Source organism: Cariama cristata, unplaced genomic scaffold (genome assembly GCF_000690535.1).
Source record: "Cariama cristata isolate BGI_N322 unplaced genomic scaffold, ASM69053v1 scaffold26450, whole genome shotgun sequence".
Lineage (NCBI taxonomy): Eukaryota > Metazoa > Chordata > Aves > Cariamiformes > Cariamidae > Cariama > Cariama cristata.
Genome location: NW_009593409.1, coordinates 7,873 through 18,249, shown reverse-complemented (window position 1 = coordinate 18,249; position 10,377 = coordinate 7,873). Strand labels below are relative to the sequence as shown.

The 10,377-nt window shown below is 50.1% G+C and overlaps 1 protein-coding gene across 1 annotated transcript in view; it reads right to left on the bottom strand.

Moving 5' to 3' along the window:
* KLHDC3 (kelch domain containing 3) overlaps positions 1 to 10,377 on the bottom strand; it is a 14,674-nt gene that overhangs the window by 2,617 nt on the left and 1,680 nt on the right. The window contains exons 2-7 of the mRNA XM_009710363.1: positions 9,287 to 9,463; positions 6,882 to 6,997; positions 5,465 to 5,536; positions 5,032 to 5,245; positions 4,654 to 4,740; positions 3,396 to 3,504 (exon numbers count right to left, since the gene is read on the bottom strand). Coding sequence (XP_009708665.1) covers positions 3,396 to 3,504; positions 4,654 to 4,740; positions 5,032 to 5,245; positions 5,465 to 5,536; positions 6,882 to 6,997; positions 9,287 to 9,463 — 775 coding nt within the window. The remainder of the gene's footprint in view (positions 1 to 3,395; positions 3,505 to 4,653; positions 4,741 to 5,031; positions 5,246 to 5,464; positions 5,537 to 6,881; positions 6,998 to 9,286; positions 9,464 to 10,377) is intronic.

Below are 10,377 nucleotides of genomic sequence, written 5' to 3'. Positions count from 1 at the left end.
TCCCTCTTTGTCTGCAATAGCCGTATGTTCCTGCTGCCTTAGCACAAACTCTCCAGCAAAAGCCCACAGGTTAGCAACCTGCAGCCAGGAAAACATCCTGGTTTTATTAGCTTGCATTCCTCTGACTAGGCCAGCAGCTAGACTGCATTTTGGTTCTGCTGCATGAGCTGAAGTTGTGTGCCAAGCACAACAGCAAAGTTTGAAACAGATTCTGCCCAGCCACACGCTGTTCATCGCCCCAGTTCTCACGTGGTTAAGATCTACTGCAATTATTTCAGCACAGCCATTGAGATGTTGTAAGAGAAGTGCAGAGAAAGCAGAGCTAGGAAACATCTGCATGGCAGAGCAAGCACAGACATTTCTCAGTCTGACTCGGGAATCACTGCAGGCTCCAGCCACAGCTCCCTGGTTGTCATTTTACACCAATCCTGATGTGCTGATGCTGGTCCTTGAATGCTAGTGAGGAGCTAGGACTTCAGGCATTTCTAGGGAACAGACAGCCTCATGTATGGTTCCCTGCTTCTGTGGTCTTGATGGCACAGCCAAAGCACCCAAGAGACTGGTCACTGCATCCCCTAGCACGGAGAGACCAGCCTGTACTGGAACAACAGGGCTTGGACCAGGGGAAAGCACTCCCATGGCTGACGGTTGGTTGGAGAATTTGAAAGAAAGGAAAAGAGTGTTTTAAGTCCTGCTTTGGGCTGCAACGAGGCAATTTAGCATGTCCTCACTGCTTAGCTAGGACCTCATGCAGTGACTTCTCACCCCAGCGTCACTCACTTCCCCACCTATGACCCACTAAGCTTCACATCTCATGGGACATGAAGCAGTACCTGCCCCCCACCCAGGTTCCCGTAGCCCCAGCACAAACTGCAAGGCACAGCTCACTGCTGGCAGAGAAGACCCGTTGCTGATGGGTCCCATCTGCCCGGATACAGGCAAAAACCCCTTTAATTCCACCCCTGTGTGCTCACCACGCCACTATCTAATCTCACATCCACGTCACAGGAAACCCTAGAACATCCCTTATCTTTTAAAGGAAAGCCAGCAGGCACCACATCTGTGGTTTTAATCGCCAAATTGCAAGCAGCTAGGGAAAGCCTGGAGTTCAAGACCAGGAAAGCCGCAACACCCAGACAGGAGGGTGTGGGGCACCCCTTTGCCAGCCAGAGCCCAGAAAAACTGCTCGTTCCAGCTGCACAGTAACTCAGCACGTTGCCAAATGTTCTTGAGCCCTGCACTAAGCACCCAGCGAGAGCCCCTACTCCCTCACCAGAGCCAGGCATTTCTAAGCTTCGTCAGAGAAAACACAGCCTCAAGCCAAACCTGGATCAGCATCTGTTCAGCTAAACTCTGTTTTATAGCATTCCCTCTTCCTCTTGTTCTCCCTCATCTCTGCATGCTGAAGTGCTGGTAGGTTTGGGAAGAAACCAGACCAGGGCCACAACTGCAACACAGAGAACAGGAACGTTGAGCTTGGTACTACATGACTTCCCGGTCACTTAAACGGGACACAAGTGACAGGATTGCTGCTGGCTACAGTGAGAGACCACAGCTGGGGCAAAAAGACCAAGCTCTGGGCAGGACTACAAAAGAAACTACGCATTTTGATGCCACAGGAGCAGGCACCTTACAGAAGTGCCTCTTGAACAATCTACGGTGTACGTGAATCCTGGAAGGGAAGGCAGGACACAAAGGGGTTTTGCCTGCCCGTCCCCCAGGGCTGCTGCCTAGAAAGCTGAGCCTGCCGGCTCACCCTCCAAAGAGCTGTGCCGGATCCCGATCCCCCCTCCCCTTCCCCGGCAGGGCAGCACAGGTCAGAAGGCAGACCACAGGGAGTTCTCCATTACAACGACTTCCTGGAAAACTTCTTATCTCACCAGGCAGCTCCAGAATACACCTGATAACTGTTACAGGAAGGCAGCACAGTCCCCACCCCCATCTCCCCCTTCCCCAGCCTGCAAGACCCTCTCTCCAGTCCAAGCAGGCTGCATTCCTGGCTGCTGGCAGCTCTTCCCATCCGGCAGCTCTTCCCATCCCAAACCGATGCTGATGAACTGGCCTGTGTTGGGGTTGAGCCAGGATTAACGAAAAAGTTAAATACTGAAGTCACTCAGTGGAGAAGACAAGGCACTGCTGCGTTGCCTGGCAGAAGCGGACCAAACTGCCAAAAGCTGGTGTCAAATTTGTTGTGGTTTGCTGGCATTTCCTAGGAGTGCCTAGGTTTAATATCAGTTCAGCTGCTGCTGTAACACAAATCCACACCACAGCATCCAAAACTGCCATCAAGCCCTACCAAGTGTTCTACCATACAGAGCAGCACCCAGTATCTGTTGAGGAGACCGGATAAACTCAGCACCTCTGCGTACCTCACCTGCACACAGCACTCCCTCACACGGACATCCTACAACTAAGCACAGCCCTCCCAGCACTCCAGCGGCCTGAAAGCCCTTCACCCCACCACATACTGGTATGGTCAGCCCATCAGCAGAACCTGCCCTGCCTTCTCCTCTGCCCTAACCTGTCTTCGGAAGGATCCCCAAAAAGCCACTGCCAGGGTCCCAGAGAAAGCCCCAAAGCTTTCCAAACCATGTGGAGGGCTGAAAGCATTTCAGATGTCTCTGCAAGGTAGATGCTGGTAAACAGGCCTGTGTTCCAGAGATGCAATTTGTCATTCCAGACAGCACAGAGCGTGTCCTGGTGATGGGCCACTTCCTTTCTTTTACCAGCTGTTAAGGCTCTTGGCCACATCCAGCTGCCCTGCACGCCAACAATATCGCTTCCAGTGTTTGACAGCTAAATCCTTAGCACCAGGTCCCTTTTGTGAATGGAAACTTTGCTAAGGAACACTGCCACAGAAGGGAATGTTGCCTTGTCGTGTGTATGGGCTCCTCAAACAGCTCCCAGCTGAGCCAACATCCCACTGCAGCTTGGCAGGCACCACATTTGTCAATGAAAGAAAGAAACTCTGGTGGGAGAAGCCGAGCAGCATGCAGGGGAAGCTAAGTCAGTCTGAGGTCTGCTACAGCACAGGAGACTAGGATACTTGTCCTTCTGATGGCAGGATCTCCTCCCTCCGCCTCACCACCTCTTTCACAGAAAGCTTGACCACTGCACAACCCCTCCTGAACAGCATGTGACATACTTCTGCCTCTACTTGTACAAGAAGACTTGTCACCAGGTGCTTTATAAGCTTCCCTGACATCTTCAGTCTCCCCCCTTGGCCTTTTTCCAGAGGACCCCTGACCTACACAATTTCTTACACTTGTAAGGTAGATGGACGGTTGCCGCATGCCTCTAAAGTGCATCCAACTACAGCACGGGGCAGAGCATGGAGGGACACTGTGCTGAAGGGAACAGCAACCCCTCTCACAGAGCCACCCCACACAACTCACCTGGTGCCTCCAAAGAGAATGATTTTGTCCCCGACTCTGCAGCAGCACTGCCGGCGTCGAGGACATGGGCCTTTCCCCTTGGGCTCAATCTTCCTCCAAGAAAGAGAAACTAAGGGGTGGAAAAGAGCGCACCAGCTTGTCACAAGAGCCTGGCCGAGACCCGGGCATAAGCAGGTTACGGATTTAAACAGATCCCAGCAAAACTGGAGGCCCACTGCCCCCCAGACACCACCTAGCCAACATCCACCCTCCCTGTTGACCTCTTTTTGCTAGCTACAAAACGACACACTCCTATGAGGTCGTCACTGAAGTGTCGCTTAGGTGCCGGCCCTGGAGCTCTGCCTGCGGAGACGGGAGTTGCAGGTCGAGGCTTTTTGCTTGCAAAGCCTGAGTGCCAGGATCTGCAGGCTGCTACAGCAGCAGGTCGCAGACGACAGGGAGCTGCAGAACTCCAGAAGCAGGCAGCCTCCTTTCCCCAGCACCCTGCTGAGGTCCAGGTCTGGAGGGAGACCCAGGGACCAGCTCCATCTGCTGACAGCCACTGTGAATGCAGAGCATCCTCGCAGAGCGGAGACTGCAGCAGCCTTTGTCCTTGCTGCTCTCTGTGGCAAGGATGCTGATTAATCACTAATGAAGGGAACTGAAACCTTCAGGAGCTCTCACGCTAGCTTGTAGATCAGCTTGGGGAGCAGCAAGCTGGCTGCTTTCAGGTAACTTTACTATGCAAAGCAATTAGCAAACAAAATCAGTCTAATTAAGGGACTGCGAAAAGTGCCTGAGGGCTGAGGACCCCAAAACAGCTCACAGTTGACTGATAGGGTACCAGCTGAAGAACCATCCTTTCTGCTGCACAGTTTGATCTGGTACCAAGAGAGAGTGTGGTACGACGATCCTGCAGCTCAAGTAGAGTGGTTTCCCCAGCTACGGTCTCTCGCTCCCCTAACCCCATTGCTTCCCCATATCTTCTTTTCTGCCAACACTTCCGCATATTTAAGAACAAGATAAAGCTTTGCCAACCACCCTTTGACTAGCTGTGCCTTTCAGCAATACTTCCTTATCTGCTTTCTAATTCAGATTTGGAATTAGTCTGAGGAGGAAGAAGGGTCCCAAGCACAGTAGCAAGTTCCTATCAATGCTGTCAGAAGAACCTTTTCCCCCCCAAGCAGGCTCCTAGCCCTTGGAGAGTTCACTCATCCGAGCAGTCACATACTTGAAGGCCTTGAGCACTATCACTGCAACAAATTAAAAGCATAAATACCTGGATTGAATTTCCAGAGGTCATGGAAGTGTCTGTTCAGGCGTGCATTGTAGCCACCAAATACATAGAGCTCCCCATTGTAGCTGACTGTGGGGAGTAAGCATAGACATCAGTGTGCCACCCAAGGGAAAGCCCAGCAGGTCCCTGTCCCAACATCAAACACAAAGCAAAGTGGTGCTGATTATCCACCTTTGCTTACATCACCTTCACGGGCAGGGCTACGCGCAAGGCTTTTCAGTGGGCAGAAGCTTTCCACAGAAGCCAGGCTCTGTGCACCCCTTGCTAAGCCACATTTCCACCCAGAGGGCCAGACACCCCTTCTGAGGCAGGCAGGAATTTCCTTCCTCTGTTCTCCTCCTTCAGCAGACCCACACTTACATGCTGAATGGCTCCGTCGGCCTTCAGGGAGCACTGGAGTTGGAGGGGAGTCCAGCCAGGAGTTTGTTTCTGTATCAAATACTTTAATGCGGTTACAGTAGATCTCATTGTTGGAGTGAAATGGCCCAAAACGATCAGCTCTGCCACCAAATACGTACATCTTTGTTCCAATGATGGTAGCTGAATGGAAGTCTCTCCAACGAGCTGGCGTACCCTGCAGGGAGAGAGTAAACCAGAACAAGAGACAGAATGCAGATTACCCAGGGAGATGACACATCTTGATGAGGAAGTTGCGGGGGCTGCCTTCTCCTGAAGAACTTCCCCTCCTGCAGACCCCTGCCACACCAGAAAGAAGGTGTGAGACAAGTGTGGGCAGCTATCCCAGAGACTAGCAGATAAGAGACTTCCACCAGAGTGAAACGCAGACACTGACCTTGGCAGAGATTAAGGTCCACATCATGTTTGTGGTGTCCAATTTATGGATATCGTTTGAAAAGCAGTCAGCCTGGAAGACAGCAGGGAAGCCTGGTCACATCTGGTCCCAGGAAGGACGCTGTCCTACAGACCTGGAGCATCCTTTGGAGTCAGTACTTCCTAAAAGACACGGTGCTTGCTCCAAAATATCAGTGTAAGCAGCACACTTATCACTTAAGAGGGAGGCAAAGCCCGTTTCTCCTCAAAGGTGTCCTGTCTCTTCCTGCAGCTTTCCCATTTATTTGGTGCTCCGTTCCTCTCCCCAGGGCTGTCCTGCACACAATACATACATTCACAGCAGAAACCTCCCTCCACTCCATGCAGCAACAGAAGAAAGGGGCACAAACAGGACAGTCAAACTGGCTCTGCTAAGGCCACCTGATGAGAGGCAGAAGCTAAGATTACTTCTAGGAAGATAAATATTCTGGAGCAAATACACTCAGGGTTCTGAGGATCCCACAAAACTCATCTGCAGCTAGCTGCCTGGAAGAGCCTGCGTTCATACGAACAGCGCAGCCTCCTGCTCCTCCAGGCAGGGGAGATAGCAGCAAGATAGCGACAGACTTGCTTGGTCTTCGTAAAAACAAGTCACATTTGAACAGCTCCTGCTGCTGCAATCAAGACCACGGTTTTGGCATGCTATTGTCAGAAAGAGTGGGGAATAACCCAGGGAGTGCTGTAATAGAGCCCTAGCTTTCTTCCAAATAAACAGAGGTGACTTTCCAAAGCTTTTCTGGAGCCTGGTGACAGGCTGAAATGATATTTACCCTCGTCTTAAGATCAGAGTATAAGGATTTGCTCAAAGGAGCATTAGGCACACTGACAGCTAGTGCAGGATGACCTTTGGCTCAAGATATTCTTAATGGGAGGGCAAGTGTTTGCTGGAGGGGATCAGCAAAATGTGAAGGCAGGTACAGAATACAGGGAACACGCACCAGATCAAGACAAAATCTCACAGCAACACTACAGACATTGGAAAGTGATTTTTCTGGCTCATTTCTCAGTCAAATTAAAATAATTGTAGATCTATATATATTGATTTAAAATGTTATATATTTATCTATCTAAATTTGGCTGAGAAATGAGCCAGGAAAAAATTATATATTAAATAATTATGTTTTTACCTCTATATATCTACATGTTTTGGGGAAGAAAAAAAAAAACAAAACTTTTTTTTAGGCCTACTTTCCCCAACCATCTTCTCTGCAAAAAAACGAGCATAACCTGGGTAATTAATGCTGTAACTTTGCTGAGTTATAAAATGAAAGCAACTATGGATACAAATATGCCCCTGTATCCTGCCTCTACCAGTGTTCTGGGTAGGAACACCCTCTTTCCCAAGGGATCACCAAATAACAGTCACAGAGACTACTCACCAGCTGTTCGTAGCCTCCGAAGATAAACATGCTCTTTGCCAGGACACAAGCTGAGTGCCCATCTCTCGCGCCTGGGACCATTCCAGACACCTTTGGCGTGAACCACTTGTGCGTGTCTGAAACCAAACAGGAGGCAATGCTAAGAAAATACAGCAGATGTTGGGATGGGATAGCTCTTTACTACTGTTCTTTATTTCTAAGACAGCAATCTTGCTCTCTTTCACACACAGCACCTGCTTCTCCAGAGAAGCTGCAAGCTTCTTCAGGCAAGGCTACCTGCTCGAGCCTCCACAAACAGGTACGATGACAGAGGTCTCAGCTCCTGGGCATGGCCACTGGCTCTGCCCAACCTGACAAACAGCTCACGTTTGAAGCGTGAGTTGTCCAGCACGGCTTGAGGAATATTATTTTTATTGAATCTCTTGCAAGGCCTACTGGTGAGTCACTTCTCAACTCTGCACTTACAGTTTCAATTACAACAAAGCAATGACGCTAAGTGGCTCAACCGACCTCACGGCGTGGAGATGCTGACTAACTGACTGAGGAAAAACAGCGCTCTCAAATCCAGACAGAAGTCACTTAACCACAAGCTCACCATGTCAACAGAGCTACTGCGTGCATCCTCGCCTCCTCAGCACAGCTCTCCCTATCTTATCTGCTCCTCTTGGGACATGCTCATCCCCTTTGCAAGGGGAGCCTTCCTCACTCTCCACCCTTCACAGTTCCCTTCGCACTGCTCCCTGTAAGCCTGCACCAGCCAGATTCAGCCCCTTAGCCCACATACTCCAGGGGTTGGCTTGATTTAGGGGAGGACTTTAAATCCAGCCAGAGCCGTTCTCCATGCCAGGGCAACGTGGAGCCAAGCCAGCGATTCACTGCCAAGCACAAACAGGCACCTGTCCCAAGAGCCCAGGGAGGCACAGATAAGCCTCGAGGCAGCAGGAGACATTCCCCGCACCCTCCCTGACTGTTGCGAGCTGCCCAGAGCAGTGCTTATTTCAGGAAGCAGTAACACTGGAGCCAAAGCAACATTCTTCGCGAGGATAACTTCTCTGAACTTGGCCTGCGGCCACAGCTATGCACCTAGGCTCCAGCTGGAACCACACAAAGGGTCTTGCAAGGTCAACAGAATCCCTGGGCAGCCTCAAGTGAGAAAGCTGCAGCAGCTATCAAGTTCTTTTCCTTCACGGGGCTGCTTCTAAGCTCAGTCACATGACAGCACCAAGAGCTCATCCAACTGCAACACGTCAAGTTAGAGATGGAAAAGACCTCGACTCATGATCTGCTTGGCACCCCGGGAGACAAAATGGTACTCAGCCAGGACTTTATCCAGCCTGATGTGACTGCTGCAGTAGAACTCACACCACAGACACAGGACTGCGACTGCCAGCCTCACTTTCCAGGATTGGCAGGGGACAGGCACTGCGTGTACAGACAGCTGCAGAGGGTTCAGACCGCGACCAAAGTCTGGCCTTTCCGATAATTTTCACTTAATGCTAAAGCGCTGCAGTTGCCAGAGAGACCAGGCAGCTCCCAGTACAAGGCCTCTGCTTAGGCAGAGGTTTACTGGTGGCTTCCTAGCTGCATGTGTCAGGGCAAGGGGGAAACCCTGTGCCCAGAGAGCAGCTCCAAGCTGTGAAACATTTTCTGGCGAAGAAGGGAACCCATGACCAAGCACCAGAGGAAGCAGTTTCCTGGCAAGTCCAGCAAGACAGTTACTGGTCAGGGTTTAGATGCACTTGCCTCCAGAATCCAAATGTACTCCCTTCCTTTCCCGACACTTGTGTCCACCCAGTTCCTAATGGTGCCTGTTGTCCCCAGGTGCTCCAGCAGCACTATGGAGAAGCCAACCAAAAGGCTCAAGGAGTTTATCTTTCAGGTTTATCTAACTTGACTCATGCCTTCCCTTATTTTGCCATTCTGTCCCCGACTACTTCTGTGTTTTATTCCTCACTCTCCTTCACGTTTTCAGAAAGAAGGACCACCTTGAAGATGAACCACAATCCTCGAGAGCTCTAGCCCCTTCTTGCTGCAACCTTCAGCCACAGTTAATGAATAATACATCGCACAGAGAGAATGCTTCACTTGTAGTTACTATCAGAGAGGGCACACAAAGCTGATAGAAAAATTAAAGCCAGTTTGACTATTAGACAAGCTCAGTAATCTCTGTTCAAAGGGTTTTACAGAGAGTCAAGTGTGCAGACATACTGGCCACCCTGCTCCTCTTCTAAACCTGCTGAAACAGCCAGCAACACCAATTCCCCATTTGCACCATCTCCTACAGACTGTCACTTTGTAGAGAGACTGAGGGACCGGAAAACACATTGGGAAGCAATGGGATGGGGTGGAGAGAAGGACTCACCAAGAACAGTTGTGACAAGGAAAAGTGAGAAGCTGGAACTTACTGACATCAAAGGCATAGAGCACGTTGCAGGCTCCCTCAGTGTCATTGCGACCACCCCATATGTAGACGATGTCATCTATGAGCACTGCTGAGTGCCCATACCTCATGTAGGGCACCTCTCTCACATGGTCTCGGCTGTTTGTCCACACTGGAGGCAGTTTGATCCAGCGCAGAGACACTGAAAGCAGAAGTTTGAGCCCACGTCAAACGCTAAGCCCGCTACACGTGCTCGCAAGTCAAAACCCATCCTCCACAGTGCTTTTTCCCCCCTATGACAAGGTGCAGAAGCAGTCTGGTATGCAAGACAAAGCTGTGTCTGACCCTAAGTAGTAGCTAATTAAGGAATACAGAAGCACAGTTTTCCAAAGGCCCCCGTCACAGGCGAGACTGGAGGAAGCACTGAAGGACCAGAGGACTCTGGACAGAAATAGGCTCCATTCTGCATCAATTACACTGAAGAGGTTTCCGCTCTGGCTCATCCTAGACTGTGAGCGAAGGCACAACACACACACAAAAAAGAAAAAAAAAAACAAAAAACAAAATAGGGAAAGCCAAAAGAAAAAGTGCAGAGGTGATAATGAATGCAGACACTACTTCAGGGTAACAACAGCTTTGAAGAGACTCAAAGCTGGAAGAATGGGCAACACAGGAATAATTCACTGCAGCAACATGCAAGGGAACACACCTGAAGGCATCATTTGGACTTGCAGTAGTGCAGTTTTAAGCAAAACAACACAGCAGCTTTGGGTTTGTTTGCTTTTGGTTTTTGTTTTTTGTTTTTTTGGTTTTTTTTTAAGCTTTAGACGAGACAGCTGCCTCTCTCCTTTACCCCCAACCATACCTGAGTTTTCCCTGCTAATAGGAGTTCCTTGTGATTACAGGTTCTTCTTCTCGGCAGCCTGTATGTCATGTTCAGCAGTAGCCAGAGCAGTCAACATGTATTACAGGGTTTAATGACAGCGCAAGAGTCCCAGCGAGTGTTACATGGCCATTACATCACCCTCCCTCTACCACACATACAGCCTCCAGTTTTGTTTTCAACACGGAGGCCACACAAAATATAGCCAAAATCAGTCTGCAGTTCCCCTGAAA